The sequence below is a fragment of the Cibotium barometz genome, chromosome 23 (genome assembly GCF_041138505.1).
Source record: "Cibotium barometz isolate CiBa-2024 chromosome 23, ASM4113850v1, whole genome shotgun sequence".
Lineage (NCBI taxonomy): Eukaryota > Viridiplantae > Streptophyta > Polypodiopsida > Cyatheales > Cibotiaceae > Cibotium > Cibotium barometz.
In genome coordinates this window covers 56,000,897-56,020,134 of record NC_141068.1, presented here as the reverse complement: position 1 = coordinate 56,020,134, position 19,238 = coordinate 56,000,897, and the positions used below count along the sequence as shown (strand labels likewise).

General features: G+C 45.3%; 1 protein-coding gene across 1 annotated transcript in view; it reads right to left on the bottom strand.

Moving 5' to 3' along the window:
* Window positions 1-19,238, bottom strand: part of LOC147626119 (putative serine protease EDA2) — a 186,370-nt gene that overhangs the window by 142,894 nt on the left and 24,238 nt on the right. Inside the window, exons 4-7 of the mRNA XM_086817696.1 lie at window positions 5,210-5,392; window positions 4,318-4,434; window positions 4,145-4,198; window positions 3,943-4,014 (exon numbers count right to left, since the gene is read on the bottom strand). Of these exons, the coding sequence (XP_086673822.1) occupies window positions 3,943-4,014; window positions 4,145-4,198; window positions 4,318-4,434; window positions 5,210-5,392 (426 nt within the window). The remainder of the gene's footprint in view (window positions 1-3,942; window positions 4,015-4,144; window positions 4,199-4,317; window positions 4,435-5,209; window positions 5,393-19,238) is intronic.

Below are 19,238 nucleotides of genomic sequence, written 5' to 3'. Positions count from 1 at the left end.
CCAATGATGGAGCCCGTGTCTACCTCCAACATATGAAAGCCAATGCATTTATCATGTGTGTACTCATGCTTCATCTTTGTTAGCAAACGCAAGTTTGCATTAACAAAGACGAGCTCATCTGCTTTCTTGCTCCCAAGGCGATTCCTCTTCTTTGAGTGTATGTGGCCAAAGGTACTCCATGTTCAACCACAAAAAGGTCTAGAATAACCAACACCGGTCCTTTGCTAGCATAGAGTCTCAGTCCTTAAAAGAGTTTTGTTTCAACTTTGATCCACAAAGATCCCACAGCTTTCTTTTCCAATGGTCGAGCATCCATTGCAAACCACTTGATGAACTCTGTGGCATGATGTCAATATGATGCTCTTCCAGTCTCTTTGGAGGTAGCTCTCTTGGAAGAGTATCTGCAAAACAATCTTCATACATTCTAGCCTTTCTTTGGTCCTATTCCTTCTCAGCTCTCCAAGCTACGAATTCTTCATCTTCGAGAAACTGTCTAAATTGCTGAAAATCTTGGTGCTCTGCCAATGTCATGGCCGCGGTCTCGTGAGAAATAGATGGACGGCCTTGGTTCCCATCTAGAAGTTTTGTATCGGCCTCATAGTTGTTTCCTTCATTAGGTCCTTGGTCTCGCTCTGCTCTTCACATGGCTCTGTTACCCCAAGAAAGTTTCTTCGAGAGAAATCTTGCTCTGATACCACTGTAAGCCCAGCGGGGTGTGCTCAACCACGTTTCCAAGAGATAAAGATATAGAGAGAGAAGGGAATATGGATCTTGCACAATACACCACACTGACCGGGGAACGAGCCTCACTCCCTTTCAAAAATTTATTCAGGAACAATCCACGGGCTCGCTTGCCAAGATCAATACAATCAATGAATACAAAACAAACAGATATGCCGATGTAGGATATCCAAGTCGATGTCGATGTTTAGGCACGAGATCTCTGATGCCGAGCACACGAGGATGACCCACAAGTATCTCTCACCGGGCTAGTACCAAATCCAATGAATCCAAATCCAAGTCCAGGTTCATATCTAGTCCAAGTTCGTATCCAAGTCTAAGTTCAAGTCCACGTTCCAAGTCCAAATTCAAATTCCAAATTCTGCTCCCAAGTCCAAGTTCTAGTTCCAATCCAAGTCCAAGTCCAAGTCCAAGTCCAAGTCTGGGTCCAAGTCCAAGTGCAGATCCAAATCCAAGTCTAGATCCAAGTCCAAGTCCAAGTCCAAGTTCAAATCCAAGTCCAAGAATCTCGCTCATCCCATGAGTAATCTCCACAACTACTACAGCCTTGTCGATGAAGAACACCATGGAAAAGCTCTTTCTCACAAGAAAACTCATATAAAACATTTTTTAATGGCTTTCAGGCGATAAAAACCTCCAAAAAGCAATTTTTAGGGTTTTTGGAGCAATTTTAGGGTTTTTAAAATTTTTAGGGTTTCTGAAATTTTCAGTCCGTACAGCTCTACACGTGTACATATAGTTCCATACATGTCCGTGCAGTTTTGTACGGCTGTACGCATCCATTGAGTCGGAAGGACAAGTGATGACATGGCACAGCAGTCGATGGAGGCACTCTAAATCAACGGGCAGTAATGAAAAATTCCATGATTTGGTTCATGACCAAGTAGATGATGGAGAAGATGATCTCCACGCTTCAACGAAGATGGCAACACAATGAAGAGATTCTTCTTCAACTTGATGCTCAAGGGAGGCTCATGCTTCTTTTATACTTGGCGAAGCCTTGCTTTTTGCCAGAAAGTGATGCTTTTGCTTTGCTTTTCCCTTTCACTTTGCTTTTGATCTTTTTAGTAGTAAAATATTACTCAACTTTAGTCAAAGGTTCTTGTTTTGCTTTTCTAGCTTCAGGGCCTTGCTTTTTGACCCTAGAGCTGCTTTTTGAAAAAGCGGTCTTTAGCCTTTTGGCCTGGCTCAGTCTCCTCTTTTCAATGGTGCACCTGGCTCGCAGTCAACCTAGTTTGACTTTTTGCTTTTTCTTGCTTTTTGACCAAAATTGGTGCTTTTTCTTAATCAAACCTTATGGACCCTATCCCCTTGTCTTCTTCCACATGTCTTGTGTCTCGGCATGGGTTTCATCATGAGAAATAGAGCTAGGAGGGCCAAATAGTTGCATGTAGCCAAGCAGGTTACAAAGAGTGTCACACAGACTCCTAAACATAATTAGCACAATGCTTAAAAAAGTGAATCAGTGACCACATTGGCCTCATGATGGCTGCTCCCAATCTCTTTGTCTTCAGTCTTCTTCTTCTCCTTGTCTCACTTCTTCTTGTAACAGAACCTCGCTTCATGTCCCTTTTTCTTGCAATAGTAGCAAGTCCAGGGAAAACGTATTCTTCTTCTTTTCATCCATAATGAGAGCTATTTCACCTAGAATCTGTGAAGTAGGTTCCTTGAAAGACTTCTTGGCTTTTATTCTAGTTTCTTCAAGAATCAAAGAAGAGACAATTGATGCAAAAGTCATGTTGGATTGATTTGCAAGAGCAGACACACACTGCTCTTAAGCATCAGGCATACTGTTGAGATATCGAGCTCAACTAGTGCTACGACGAACATTGATGACCCACCTGGGTGATGGCTTCTGCACTTATGTCACTGGCATGGTTGGTAAGATCAATATGCCGCCAGTGGATGACGGGCTGTGTGACAGCCACTTTGGAGTACTAGAGTTATGGCAAGTGGGAAGAACAAGCAAGGAAGGAAGCAGTACACAGGTAAGAGCATCACCGTCTCTTTTCCTTGTTGGTTTAGGTACAACACTCCGTCGGTAGCTCAAGGAGGGACGGCGGCCTTGGCCGGGGATGACGGAGCGACTGCCATGGAGGAGTCCTCGAAGGTGAAGACCAGAAGCACCTACTCTTGCTGATGAATAACAACCCGAGAGCAAAAGCCTACGAGTGAGGAGTGGGAGAGGCGACCGGAAAAGGGGCGAGGAGAGGCGTTGGCAGCTTGTTGTTCCAGGGGGGTGTGGCGGCGAAACTGGAGCGGCTCGATGAGGAGAAGGCGGTAGGGGAAGGAGGTAGCGGGATGCGCTCGGAGCAGCTAGAAGGGGTGGATGGTAGTGCGAAGGAGATGGGAGGAAGCAAAGGAGGGAGGAGGCGGGGGGTGAAGGCAGGGATACGCGCATAGAAGGAGAAAGGCGGGGGGATGCGCACAGAGAGAGGTGACAGCGAGAAGCAAAGGAGGGGTTGGTAATGGCGATGGTGAGGAAGAAGGGAGAAGCACGGTACAGTCAGAGGCGGGGGGGCGAAGGAGCGGAAGGTAGGCGTGCAATTGGGGGAGCTCCAACTCGCGATAATCTTATCCAAACCACTCACTTATTACCGGCTAGAATTATGAAAAAATCATCTAGTTAACGGATTACAACTTATAGACTGGTTTTGCACCACTCCCATATCTTCCAGAATCCTCTTCAGCCATGATGCCTCGATAAGTCAGGGCCAAGTAGCAAAGTCAATGATGGAGTGGGTGGCTGTTTTTCATTTAGCACCCGCCCTGCTTCCTGCTATCTGCACTCAAGAGTAGTCAGTAAAAGTCATCCTCAAAAAATCCCTCTTCTTGCGGTTAAGGCATTGGAGCATCCTTAGCACTTGGTGCTAACACGTTGAGCACTTGGTGCTCAACGTGTTATCCCATCACCTTTCCTTGTAAAAACCCTCTTCTTACGGAGGCTTTGCAGAGACCTTCATTCACTGGTCAGGATATCATCTTCTACACAAACAAATCAAAGCCCTGAGAGGGCGCTACCACAGGGCCAGAGATTCATTTAGGTTTGGACTTACAGGTGAAGGGGCTCTAGAGATCCTGGTTTTCATAGATCTAAGGAACGTCTCTCACAGTTTTGCATGTCAAAACTCTTGGAAAAACCTTTCACTTACCACAAAACCGTTTGATCTAAACTGCAATTGTGCAATTCAAACCTCTTACCAGCAAGTCTTGACCAGGCAAGCTTCCTGCAGCTAGGGGTCCACATAACAGGTCCGGATTCCCATACTGAAACTGCCATCACAAGGGACCAAAACAAAGCAGGATTCATTTACTAGACTTAAGCAAAAGGATGTTTCTTATGGGTCAATATCAATCACTCTCAGGATATGCACTGTATCACAAAAGGGAACTAGAAAGTCACCGCTATGGCTGCAGCATCTGCGAGAAGGTACATGAAGTCTCCATCAATTGTAAGCTAGCAAACAGCAAAAGAGAAGCACGTATGAGTTTTAAGTAAGAGCCCAAATGTATTAAGATATCAATGGTAAAATCCCAAGTATACAGGGCAAAGGTAGATTTTTCCAGATTACAAACCTGTTCTGCATCAAACAAGGACTTCATGGCTGTGGCATTTTTGGATAAGCCTTTCTCCACAAGTGCCGTGACTTCTTGCAATGCTTTACTGCAAGCTGGACCTGCAGATTTTGAAACCTGGCATATAAAAGATCATGAACAAGTGCCAAAAGGACACACATAAGGGAAAGAATGCAGCATTATAGTTCTTTGGCTGCCCTGTATAGCTCATAGTCACATGAAACGGGAAACGGAACAAGAACGACAAGGCTATCAGAAACGGAAACAACTTAATCTTGGAAATGGAAACGGATAAGAAACGGCTTCTTGGAAACAACATAGTTATATTTGTATGCAACCTTAAGAGTTTCATCAAGAAACGGCACAAAGGAAACAAGAAACGGGTGACATTGGAAACGGAGTTTCCGATCCAATAGGCCCCGAAACAGAGTTTCCTTGTGACTATGGTATAGCTACATGTAGATATGAACCCGACAAGCCACATCCAAATCTCTACACTAGCAAAACCTTGTGGTGGCCAATTAAGGTGAGTCAAAAGGATTTATTGGGAGAAAGGCATCTTTAAAAAGCTTGGTTTGTTCTTATGGTTGTAAGACCACCATAAATTGTCAAGGGGAAATCCTCAGCTTAGGAACCACAAGACCTTGAAAATTGATTTGGGGTTGGGTCATGATGGAAATTCTCCACTCATCACCACTGCATCCATAGCCTTCATGAGTCATATATGCCACTGTACAAAGATTAACAAATGTCTCTATCGCATCTTTATGCACAAGAGGGCACATCCATACGTCCTTCTCCATTACAACAAGCAGGCAGATCCAAAGGAAAATATCAAGTTCAAGATAAACAGCTAACAGTAGAGAATGTCAAGGCTTGGCTAGAAAGAAACCTGTTCATCGAAGGCCGTAAAATTGAAAATTGCTTCCACAACGCCTGAGCTTGCAAGACTACCATGCGATAGGTGAGGAAATTTCAGTTGAAACCATGCACTTAACGCTCCTGAGTAGGAGACCCCAAAAACAAACCAAGGGTTTTCCAGCTGTGGTAAGCTATACCGAGTTCTCGATAAACCCTGCAGCAAGTAGCTTCAATTATCAAAATAGCATCACTGGAGTGAGATCCATTTCAAGTTATGATAATACCATGCGATAGGTGAGGAAATTTCAGTTAAAACCATGCACTTAACGCTCCTGAGTAGGAGACCCCAAAAACAAACCAAGGGTTTTCCAGCTGTGGTAAGCTATACCGAGTTCTCAATAAACCCTGCAGCAAGTAGCTTCAATTATCAAAATAGCATCACTGGAGTGAGATCCATTTCAAGTTATGATAATACCATACCATAGTGAGAACCAAGGTTGCATTAATACTGTTTAGATGAGCCAAAAAAACTTGGCTAGAACATGAATCTTGGGAAGAATATCTGCATACTTGGCTAGCCAGCACACCTGTCTCGTCCACAACTGGTCACCTACTGCCCATGGACGTTGTGGCACGTGTAAACCCATGCCTCACTGCAGTGTTTGCTCACATTTGGCAGCCAAGCCATGGCAGAGGTTCCACCTTCACACTGGCGATATGCTTGACCCTACTGCCCATGGACCTTGGCATGCGTAAACCCATGCCTCACTGCCCTGTTTGCTCACATTTGGCAGCCAAGCCATGGCAGAGGTTTCCCACCTTCACGCTGGCCATATGCTTGACCCTACTAACACCAATACGTGTGGTTGACTTGCAGCTCTTCTTCCAGATTCCCGTCTTACACTTGAACTAATGCAAAAGGACCTGTTAGGGAACCAACATGTCATGAAGACTTCCACAATCAACCAGGTCTGACTTTAGTGTGTTGTTACCAATGTAATTAAAGACAACTAGATATAAATTTATGTAGTCCTTATCTTAAGAGTGCATTTGCACACCAAATCCAGGCCTTGACAGTCCACAAAGTTGCTCACAGAGAAACCTGGGTAGATCCAACATGCTCCATAAAAGTGAAAAAGTCACATCACTAAACTTTTGGGTGATCTTGAAAGGTCCTATTCTTCTGTGCCAGCTTGGCAAAAAATTCACTAAACTGTTGCTAGCGGATCTTCAAGAGGAACCAGTCACAGTCTTTGAAACTAGCATCCCTTCTATGCTTGTCACCTTCTGATAGTGAAAAATTCACATCACAACTTTTGAGTGATCTTGAAAGGTCCCTGTTTTTCTGTGCCAGCTAGGTAAAAAATTCATAAAACTGTTGCTTGTGGATCTTCATACATTATTGTAATAGTTGGACACAAAATCCAGGCCATGATAGTCCACAATGTTGCTCACAGGGAAACCAGGGTGGATCGGACATGCTCCATAATAGTGAAAAAGTCACATCACTAAACTTCTGGGTGATCTTGAAAGGGCCGTATCCTTCTGTGCCAGCTTGGCAAAAGAATCACTAAACTGTTGCTTGTGGATCTTCAAGAAGACCCAATCATAGTCTTTGAAACTAGCATCCCTTCTATGCTTGTCACCTTCTGATATCTATTTCTGTTGAGCCTGCCTTCTATGCTTATCACCTTCCCTTATCTATTTCTGTTGGGCCTATCGTCTTCAAACTAAAGTAAAGCCAACTGCTCTAGCAGCCTTTTCCAAACTCAACGAATGTCTCAACCATCTTTCCTAGCACCCATAATAAACCAATGGGGATCATGCAACCAAGAACTTGTAAAGCCACGAGTAGAAAAAGAGGTCACGGTTGCTTCTGAGGACAAGCTTCATACAAAGGAGAAGAAAAAGATATGTAATAATCCTTGATCGCAATCAAGAACAGGGCTGCACACTTGCTCGACCTCCCGCTGCTAGACCCTGCCCCCCACTGCTCTTCCAGCTTTGATGTCAAAATAAAAGAAGAGCAGCTACCCATGATGATGTATTTCATGGACATGATGTAACCTTTTTTTCTCATAGGTAATTTTGGCCTTTTGTAGATGTTAATACAACTTTCTTTCTCTCTCTTTCTCTCTCTATCACTATGCTCCAACACCATAGGCATGGCTGTCATCTATGAGCCTTCATAGCTACTAAAAATAAAAATCAAAGAAAGTAACAAGAGCTAAAATGTGAGATCTAGTCCCAAAACAAAAAGTACACAACTCAAGAATGATGTGATAGTTGCTTGATTAATTTTCAATGAAGTACATGTACCTTTTATAAGTACAAAGGTTGTCCTCTCGATAGCATTGCTTATGTCACATCACACACAAATATCTAGATATTATTTATACCCCTCTAAGAGGTGGTTCACACACACAAACACATAAGTGGGTGTTTACTCCCTTGCTAGAGGATGTTTACACATGCACACACATATTCAAGATTAATAGCCTTTCACACACACAACCAGGCTTAATAGCCTTACACAAAAACATACTACCACACTTATATGAGTGGGTACACACACAAGCAAGACCTTGATTCCCAACAATCTCCCCTCAAGGGATTACCTCGTACTGTGTCAAGGATAAATCTAGGCTCAGGGCTCTAGTTTCTCATGCCAGTCATGGGATCTCAAGGGTAGAGTACAGTCAAGATCAAGTCATAGACTCACAACAGCAAACAACACACAACTAAATAGAACACAACGCAAGACTTGGACTTTAAAAAAGCAATTGAACAAGCACACAAACACACATACATTTGACATACATATGACAACACACTTTTGCTCTTGGCACCACATTTATCATCACCACCACTTGATACCAACTTGGCCCACTCATTTGGTGGCTCATAGGTTGAAACATTACATAGAACAGATTTTTCATCCTATGCGCCAAAAAACCTAGGGTTTCCCAAAAATTAGGGTAGGATTAATGCAGATTAAGCTGGATTTGCTGAAATTTGATAACCCCCAATTTTACTTTCTTGATGCTTTGATTTTCTCTGCAGATGCTTTGGCGATTTTTCTTTTGATATGTTGGTCAATAGTCAGCAGAGCATGTGTACAGCGTGTCCTCCGATATGCTAGTTAGTAGTAGCAGCAACATCAGCAATGCGGGCGGCAACTTATGGGGTTGATGGTGACCAGCTGACAACTGAGGTGATAGGCGCAACTGTTAGCAATCATCTCCTGTCTGTATATTTACACCACGGCCTCTGTTGTGGGTGTGCCCACCCGAGTTATGTGTTTTCTCATTTTTCCTTTGGTGTGGAGGACTGTATCACTGCTCTGCTGCCCCCAAGCTCTCCCCTGTATGCTGGCCGACTGTCCAGAGCTGGCCAACAGGTCTACTGCTGGCCGACTGGTGGAAGCAGGTCGTGGGCATGCTGTGAGGGCTGTCGGCTGTTTTTCAGCAGGCCGACTGGCTACCTGGGGCCATATAAAATGGCCCCTTGCCCCCCCACACATTTCATCTTGTATTCCGGGATTTCTCTTGTGTATATCGCAGAGTTATACGCCTCTCTCTCTCTCTCTCTCTCTCTCTCTCTCTCTCGGCATCACAGAGATACGGGCTCGACATCAGCACCATATCCAGGAGCGGCTAGCTCACTTACACTCACACCCAGAGATCATGCTCCGAGGTATTTTTGCCTCGCCATCGCTTATGTATCACATATTACACTCCCATTATGGTACTGGTTGGAGCTAGACAGATCTGCATTGCATTCTTGTATACCCTACGCATATAAATTGCATACTGAGCCTCTAGCAGTCATCCATCACACCCCCCCCACTAGCTTAGTACTTTTTACTTTATTTCATGTTCATTTTGTCCTGTTTTTTTCTGGACATCCAGAAGACATTGACAGTTGTACATTGATTTGTCTCATAGGTCAAGTTCGGCCTCTAGTAGACGTTAATAAAGCTTTCTTTCTTTCTTTCTTTCTTTCTCATTTCTGCGTTTTTTTGCTATGCACTTGCTCTAGGTGTTTTCAGATCTTGTCTTCATCTCCGCTGCATATTCTGACATGGTATCAGAGCTCTAGGCTCTTGGAAGATCTTGGGAACTGTGTGAGCAAGAGGGGGGCTGTTTGTAGTGCTGATTGGAGGACTGTTTTGGGCCGTACGGGAAGAGGAGAAGCAAGCGAAAGGCGGGCCTTGTTGCTGGACAGCCACTTGCAGGTTTAGTTCTTCATTTTTCCCAGCCACCCTCCCTTTTCAGTTACACCCCCACAATATCAGATTTACTTGAGATGGCTGAGAAGCACGTGAAGATCCCGACACTCCCCACGTTCCCGGTGGACCGTCAATTGGACGGGAACTACGGCATATGGAAGGTTATGATGGAATCTGTTTTGGAGTCTTATGACCTTGCTGATTTCATTGTTGTTGGGGTTCCACGGCCGGAGTTAGAGGAAGGGGAGTTGCCCTCTATTCGGAAGGAACGGGAGGCAGAGGCACAGCTATGGGATCGTGTGAATGCCAGAGTCCGTTCTTTCATGTTCCTCAATTGCACACCACAGGTGATCAACCACATAAAGCATATGATGCTAGCCAGAGGTATTTGGCAACACTTGGCTTCTCTCTACAACAGGGTGTCACCCATGAAGAGAATCTCCTTGGAAGTTCAGATGCGGGTGATGAATCCTCCAAAGTCGTCGACGATGCGGGAGCACATCAACAAGCTGTAGGGTCTTCAACTAGGCTCTTCAGCAGGAAGTTCTCCAAGCAGGGAAAGAGATATCATCAGAGGATATGGCCATAACGTTGCTGTCACATTTGCTCTCTCAGTACTCAGTCTTTTACTCTTCGTTGATTACCAGTGGGGGCAGGCTCAACACCATCACATGGGAGGAGCTTATGCCCATGGTCTTGGACCAGGAGGAAAGATTCACCAACCCTCCACAAGGCGGAGGTTCTAAGGCCTTAATTGGCCAACGGTCGAAAGGCCGTAATAACAACAACAAGGGCAAAGGGAAGGCTTCATCGGAGAAGTCTTTTGAGAAGAAGCCCCACTTAGACCGAGAGAAACTGAAGGCCGAGAGGACTTGTAATGATTGTGGCGAGAAAGGCCACTACTGGAGGAAGTGTCCTAAGCAGACTGGGAAGAGTGCCGATTCTTCAGCTTCAGCTGCAAAGACTCCAGCCTTAGTGCACTTAGAGATGATGGACACGGACCCTTCATCTTCTTCGAGCGAGGAGGCAGTTGGCTTCACCGCAAAGGATACTCGGGAATGGATTCTTGACAGTGGTGCTTCCAGGCACATGACTACTTCCCGTGACTTCTTTCTGGATCTGAAACGACAGTCGGGTCGCATTTTTATTGGCAACAATTCCACCATACCAATACACAGTGAGGGCCGGATGGAGATCATTCCCGATGGGAGAGGAGGGAAGCATTCCTCAGGTGTTCTTTACGTCCCAGCACTTGATTTTCATCTGTTATCAGTGCATGAGGTATGCAAGACTGGTTTCCGGGTCGAGTTTGAGCAGCATTCTGTTGCTCTATGGGACCGTGAGACTGGCCACGTTGTTTGGGAAGGCGGCGTGGAGAATCGTATATACAACATCTCCGCACTCTCCTCTTTGACAGGTTCTCACTTTGGTGACTTGTGGCACTTTCGGTTTGGCCACTTAAATGTGGATGCACTGCGGCGAGCTTTCCAGGACCATATGGTGGTTGGCTCGCCAAATGTTGGCAACAGGCAAGGACGCTGCAATTCTTGCATTCGTGGTAAGCAACACAGGGAATCTTTTCCGAAGCAGGCTTCCAGGTGGGCTTCGAAACCATTGGAGTTGGTACACACTCACTTGTGTGGACCCATCCGGACAGCATCCTTAGGAGGCATAGTAGCAACGGAACGGGAACGGGAACGGAACGAAAGCACCACCAGGGGAACGGGAACGAGAAAAAGGGGGAACGGGAACGAGGAACGACCTAGATAATTCCTAGAAATGACGATAAATCTTAACATACAATGCTCATTTATATAACCAAATCAGAGACACACTAAAGTCTAGTGCACCATAATTTGCATGGCTAGATACTAACACTGAACAGATCTCACAAGTCAAAATAAATTAGCCCACATCATACATGACATAAGTGACAAAAAGCACAAAATGTGGCCCACATGGCACAGCCTAGATAAAAGAAACAATCCAAGTCCAAAGTCCAAGCCTCAAGGTGACATGCACATTGCAAATAGTAAGGAGATATCATGCATGGCTACTGCCAGTGATGCCATCAAGGAGACTATCATCTATGTCATCCAAGAAAGCCATATCATCAAGACCAACATCTGCAGCAACCAAATCTTCAATCCCATCCTGACCAGGATCTGCAAGTCCATGTGTCTCCTCATCATCCGAGGACTCCTCATCAAGCAATATAAACTTCTCTGGTTTGGGAGATGCCATATCACCAAGCAAGCGCAAATTAGCACTTACAAAAATCAAGTCATTGACTTGTTTTGTCCCAAATTTGTTCCTCTTCTTGGATGCAACATGGCCGAACACACTCCATAGCTGCTCAATCGGAGAGGAGCTTACACCTTGAGACAAGATCCTTACTGCCAATGATTGAAGCTGTGGTGTACGAGCCCCATAATCCTCCCACCATAAAGCAGCCCCTATCTTAAACCTATCTCTCTGAGCATCAGCCGATCCAAACCTTCCCAACTTGCTGCGATAAAATCCAAGTTGGTCTTTCACCAACCTTCGTTTATCTGCATCATGAACCTGCCTAGAAAGCACTGTCTCCCAACCATCCATCACCTCATCATCGGCCTCTTGTCCACATCCTTGGAACTCGGGATCCAAGACATACGCTGCAGCATGCATAGGAGAATGATAACCATTCCATCGTGCTTCACATAATTCTCGAACCTCTGCATATTTCTCATCAGACAAGCCCATTTCCCCTATTTTCTCGATCATTCGGTCAGCCCCCTCATAAACCTTGCCAATGCATGGCTCCCGTCCATCTGCAATCCGCATCAAGCGCATGATCGGCTTCATCATAGCATTGATAGTATTGACTTCATCCCAAAATGTGAAGTCTTGTATGGTTCTTGCAACCTCTATGCCGGCTCTTGAGCGAGAAAGTGCCCATCCCATCCACTCATTGCATACAACCAACTGCTTCAAAGGCAATTGCACTTTGGATAACCTCTTCATCATGAGAAAGTTATAACCAAAGCGTGTCTCTGAGTACTTCAAGAGATCCTTTTTGGCCGATCTCTTGCGGAATTCATTCAAAATAAACTGATGGTTTTGAATGAAGCTTATTATCTCCTTGCCTTTTTGAATGTGTGGATCAACCCATGGCAAGCTGCCAACATCCTTCAATAAGTTGCTCAAACAATGAGCAAAGCATGGACTGAATGTGATATGCGGATACCTGTCTTCAAGCTTAAGACCAGCTGCTCTATTTGTTGCCTCACCATCAGCTAAGAACTGAATAACATTCTCTGGTCCAACTTTCTCAATACCTTCGGCCCACTCTTCCACAAGCTGATCTGCAGTTTTTCCAGTCCCAGAAGCATCATGTGAGGAAATGAATTGCATTCTTCCTCGAGAATAAGCAACCATGCCATGAATGGACCTTTTTCGAGTGTCACTGCAACCATCTGCAATAAGTGACACACCATTCTTTGCCCAACTTTCATGCACAGACTCTAAAGCACATTCAATTGCAGCTTTCTCCTTTTGCAACAAGGTGGTGCGTATGGTCTCATATGAAGGAGGCTTGTATGTTGGGCCATACCGTGCAATCTCCTGGACCATTTCAATGAAATATGGAGACCTAGCAACATTGAATGCTACATGATCATGATAAAAGAACCTTGCAACAGCTGCATCTACCCTCTCTTTCTTGCGGGGATCCCAAGCTGCTCCCAAGGTTTGCTGCTTGCCGGAACTTGCACCCATAGACTGCGAATCTTGGGAAAATGCAAAGCTCCCAAGTCCTCCATACTGTTGTCCATCTCCCAAGTGTACATCTTCCCCTTGTCTACTGAAGTAAGATGCATCAATTGCCGGTTTCTTTCGTGCACATGCTTTCTCCTCTTCACTTGGGTACTCTGCCAAAAGCTCTCTACGCATTTCAGGTGTTGTCCCTGGGCATTTGTTCACTTGTGCTTTTTCATTGTTCACATGGCATAGATGTGCTCTCACACGGTTTGCTCCTCCTGACTTCTCTTTGTTACATTGCTTGCATTTCCATCGTGTTGCACCTCCCTTAGATGAATACCTTTCTAGCCTTTCAACCTCGTCCCACCAAGTAGCATTCGAAGCTGATCGCTTTGAACCCGAGTAAGCCATGATGTCTGCAAATTCGGGCAAAAAGTTGAATAGGCTTTCAAAGTTAACCATTCCAGAGAAATGAGTCCTTTTTTTTCTTCTGTTTAATGGGGAGAGACTGTGCACTGTGCAGTGTGAAGGGCACCAAAAGTTCAAAGTTCAAACAAAAAAAGAGAGAGAGAAGAAAGAGAAAAGCTTCTTGCTGCCTTGCCTTTTAGATGACTGTAGTCTGCACAGTGCAAGGGCTGGGGGCCTGGCTGCCGGGCGACTGTACTATGCAGTACAGAATGTCAGGACTCACAAGTTCAGAACAGCTGCTGTACGGGGCCCGGGCAGGACAGTACGGGCGCTGCTGTACGGGCAGGACAGTACGGGCGCTGGCGGCTATACTCGTGGAGTCGTGGACAGCAATGGCGTGAACTCCGAAAAGCGACGGGCGGCGAAAGGCGTACGGATTTGTGCGAATTCCCGAAAAGCCTAGCGCAAGGCTTACGGGCTTCATTTTTTAAAAAAAAATACACGTCATCTGCACGTTCCCACGTGGGGGAACGGCAGGCTAGCGTTCCCTGGCCCGTTCCACCTACCGTTCCGCCAACGTTCCCTGCCGTTCCACCTTTTTTCGACCACCTCCACGTTCCACCATACGTTTCCAGCGTTCCACTGGTCCACGCGATGGGGGAACGCGTTCCACCGTTCCCAATGGGGGGAAACGGGGTTCCCCTGCTACTATGTTAGGAGGTTCTTTGTACTTCATGCTGCTGCTTGATGATTGTTCTAGATTCACATGGGTTTATTTCCTTCAATAGAAGGACCAAGCTTTTGCTCGGTTAAAGGTCTTTGATGAGCATGTTCCGGTTTCCACTGTTGATGAGCCGCCACTTCTTGGAGACCCAGGTGATTCTAATGATGACTCCCACTCTATTATTTCAACTGGACAACCTCAGTCAGTTCAGGAGGTTGAGCCCGCAGCTGGAGATGAGCCCCCGCAGCAGCTGGAGATGAGCCCCCGCAGCAGCAGCAGATGATCCCGCGTTCTATTCGAGTACCCAGGTGGTTAGTGGACACCCTTCGGGAGTCGGGAGTCGGGAGTCACGGAGCTTCCCTCCGAATGGACCACAGAGGACGTGTCATGTGCACAGCGTGTATCTACCGTATGCTACACTCACACAAGACTAGCTTCGAAGTTGGGGAAGCTTGGAGCTAGGCAAGCTGATTGACGAGCTGAGTTAGAGATAGACTAACGGGTGGGCACCCAAGTATGGATGGGCGGGCACCCAAGTGTGGACGCCGGATGACCGGCCAAGAGCCTATAAAAGGGTGGCCAAGGTTAGTCATTAGTCATATAGAGTCTCGCGTGTCTTTGTGAGAGCTCTATGGTCAGGAGCCTGGATCTAGTGCAGACGTGCACCTGCTTCATGCAACCGTGGCCGGCAGTAGTCTCGAGGCCCGCAAGGGTGGCTTCGTGGCGGTATGGGACGTCACGAGGTAGAGATTGGTCGGTACGTCCATCTAGTTAGCTCAGCTCGTGGCTCGGTGGGGACAGCCAAGACTTGTGGGCTTGCCCACGGCTGTCAAGGTCAGGAGGTCAGTCAGGCCTGCACCCCCGTCATGTTTGTTTGGTTTGTTTGCAAGTTTCGAGTCTTGTACCAGGAACGTTATACGAGGAGATCCTATGGGGATTTGACAGTGGTATCAGAGCAAGCCTCGTGAACGAGCAAGTCGGTAGGTAGAGAAAAGAGATTGAAGAAAAGGTATGAGTTCGAGAAGCTTGCTGTTTTTCTGAGTATACTGCTGTTTTTTCAATTTCAGCATGTTGCTCTTTCATCGTAGAAGCCCGTGGTGATGGGGATTTTGGTCTTGTTATGGGTTGTTTGCTTTAGCTAGAAGAAGGGCTGTTTTTTTTAACAAGAGAGAAAAGAAAGAAAAGCCAGTCGGCTGTATGCAAGAGAGAGAGAGAGAGAGAGAGAGAGAGAGAGAGAGAGAAGTAGCGCTTGTGAGGTTGTAGCGCAGCCTTATGTGCAAAGAAGCCAGCCTGTATATGCAGCCAGGCAAGTAAAACATGCGCACGTGGGCTGCTATGCACAGCCAGATAGTATGCGCAAGCAGCACAGCCGACCAACTGTACTCGCAGGCAGCCGATGGCACAAGCGCACATAGGCAGGGCTAGTACACGCAGGCAGGTGCAGTCGGCCAGGTACGCCAAGAGGGCGACTGCACAGCCAGGTGGTACACAGGCTGCATGCGAAGGCACAGGCGCAGGCGACCATTCACGTGCGCAGGCGACAGCCTGTGCAGGCGAGTACACCTGTGCAGGCGCAGGCGGCCAGCTATGTGTGCAAGCAGCACACGCAGGCAGGCGAAGAATAGGGGCGCAGAAAATAGCGAAAAGCATAGTCGGGTGTTTTTTCTTTTTCTTTTTTTAATAAACAAAAAAAAATCGCCTTTGCTTTCGTTTTTTTTTCTTAACCTTAGTAAAAGGGTTTAAAAACCCAAGTATTGCTTTATAAGTGTTTTTTTTTTTCCTTTTTTTTAAAGAAAATTGTATGTATGTATGTATGTATGTGTAATTTATTTTTTTTTAACACAAAAGCAAAAGCTAAGTTAGCTTTTGGGGAAGGCTTTATATTCCCCTTAAGCGGGCTTCTTGCCACACATCTCTCAAGCGCTCAAGCTCTCAAGTTGTCTAGCACTCTTATTTGTGCAAGATCAACTTTTTCTCTCACCTTGCCCTCTTCAAGATGTCGACCCAAGAATCCGAGTTGGAGCCCTTTCTCGAACGTGAAGACCTGCCGGCCACAGAAGCCACCGATGCCAATCTTTTCGAGGATTATGTTTCAGAATCAGATTTCCAAGAGTTTAAAGTTGCTCTCGAAGCTTCTTCCTCGAAACGTCAAGCACAAATCGCCGCGCAGATGCAGGCTTTACAGAACTCCATCTCTTTGTTGACCACTACCCTATCTACTCTTTCAGGTATGGATACCTTGGCATCTGCTTTAGGTCCCAATATTACTCCGGACCAGTTTGGGGGCGAGCAAAAGTAGCGTACCAAGGAGATAGTGGACACTTGGCTACATAAGTGGCAAGTCCATTTTCAGCTCCATCCATATGACGATGGGAAAAAGATCCAATTAGCAGCAGGTTTCCTCTCAAGCAAAGCTTTGCTTTGGTGGAAGGAACTCAACCCTAAACCAACGACTTGGGCACAGTTCGAAGACGTCTTCAAGAAAGAATTCCTCAAGAAAGAGGATGACTATGATGTTGTTGCTTTGGTGGAAGGAACTCAACCCTAAACCAACGACTTGGGCACAGTTCGAAGACGTCTTCAAGAAAGAATTTCTCAAGAAAGAGGATGACTATGATGTTGTTGCCCGGTTTACTCCTTTGACCGTGACCTCGCAGAACCTCACTTATGAGGTCTATCTCCAAAAATTTAGGGACTTGCAGATGAAAGCTGCGAAGATGGATTCCACAGCTCTTTTGGGTTTCTTCGTAGCCGGTTTACCCGACTCATACCGTTTACAGGCTAAAAACAACAAATACAAAACTTTGGACGAAGCCATTCATTCCGCTCATATCTATGATGATACAATGGTCTCTTCCAAGTCTAAACTCGTTACCGAGCAGGGGAACAAGCACAAAAGGAAGTTCTCCGCACCAATGGCTAGCACGACTGAAGGAAAGTCTTCGGACCAACCTTCCAAGAATTCAACTTCAATACCAGCGAAGAAGAAACGTCTCCTTAAGGCTTTGAAGCTCAAGGAGGAGGGACGTTACTTCATCTGCGAAGAAAAAGGAGTATGCGTAATGAGTGCCCGAAGCAAAAGGGTGCAAAGACCAACGCAGGACCCAAGCCAAAGACAGCTAACCAGTTGTCTTTGACAGGTATGTCAGTTACTGTACTTTCTCGCCCTAGTACATGTTCTGATTGTCTGTTCAACTCTAAAGTTTTTGGCTTGCATGATCTTCTCCGAGTTTATGGTGAAGTGAATGGCCATAGAATCCACATTCTTCTAGACCCTGGCAGCCCACACAACTTTGTTAATTACAAACTTGTGCAGAAATTGGGTCTTGATACAAACGCCCAGCGATCATATCTATAAGGTACGCCTACCTACGGGTCGACAAGTATGGGATCGAAAGGTGGAGACACTACCAATCCGAATTCAGGACTACAAAGATACTCTGGAATGCTATATTATGCACCTAGAACATGTAGACTTGTTATTAGGGATTGAGTGGTTTAAGACTCTTCAAGTCCAGATAGATTGGTCTAGTCATATTTTTTCTTTTGAACATAAGAACACCCAGTATAGTATCTTAGGTGATTGTATACATCCCTCTCAGGGACCTCTTGTAAATACAATTGATTTTGGTAATATAATGGATTCTTCTTTGTATACTGCTTTCCATTGTGTATTGATTCCACTTTCTTCATTTCTCATACCTTCTATGGATGTCAATGAATTAAGTGTATTTGAAAGCAAAGAATTACAGAAGATACTTGATTCGTTTCAAGATGTATTTCCTAAGGAACTGCCATCGGGCTTACCACCTGAAAGGACAGTAGATCATCGTATTGACCTGATCCCTGGTGCTCACCCTATTAATATTCCACCGTACAGGATGAGTCAAGCTAAGAAAGATGAGTTGGCCAAACAACTCGAAGATTATTTGAGGATGGGCCAGATCCGTCCAAGTAAATCACCTTGGGCTGCACCTGTGTTGCTTAGGGGAAAGAAGGACAACACCTGGAGAATGTGCATAGATTACAAGAGATTGAACAAGCTGACAATTAAGAACCGTTATCCTCTCCCTAGATCAGATGACCTGATTGACCGCTAAGCAGGAGTAAAATATTTCACGAAGATAGATTTGCGTACTCGTTATCACCAGATACGTATTCATGAAAGGCATGTCGAAAGAACCGCCTTTCGAACTAGATATTGCCATTACGAGTTTCTCGTATTACCTTTTGGGTTAACCAATGCTCCAGCCACTTTCCAGCAAATGATGAACGATCTTTTTCATGAACATTTGGGAAAATTTGTGATTGTGTTCTTGGATGATATTTTGATATATAGTCGTACTCTTAAGCGTTAGACACCTCACGATTGTCTTAACTATTTTAAGACAGAATCGACTATATGCTAAATTAAGTAAATGTGAGTTTTTCATGACAGACATCATTTACTTGGGACACAAAATCACTAGAGATGAATTGAGCATTGACTATGACCGAGTTCAAAAGGTTCTGGCCTGGCCTATACCGCGAACAGTGAAACAACTTCGTTCTTTTCTCGGTTTTGTTGTTTTTCTTCGGAAATCTGTGCAGAAGTACTCTCAGCTCACACTACCAATGACCGACTCGTTGAAAGGTCGTGGACATAAGTCAAATCAGGCTATCACTTGGAATAACGATCTGGATATGGCCTTCAAACTTTTAAAAGATGAAGTCAAGGAAGCACCTATCTTAGCATTACCCGATCCTAGTCGGCCTTATGTTCTTAAAACTGATGCCAGTATCTATGCCATCAGGGCTGCTCTATTTCAAGATGGTAGACCTGTTGCTTTTGAAAGTAAAAAGCTAGACGATACTCAATCTCGTTGGCCAACCCTTGAGAAGGAGCTTTATGCTGTGATTCACGCTCTAAAGGTTTGGAGACATTATTTATATGGCTCCAAGTTTGTGGTATTGACTGAT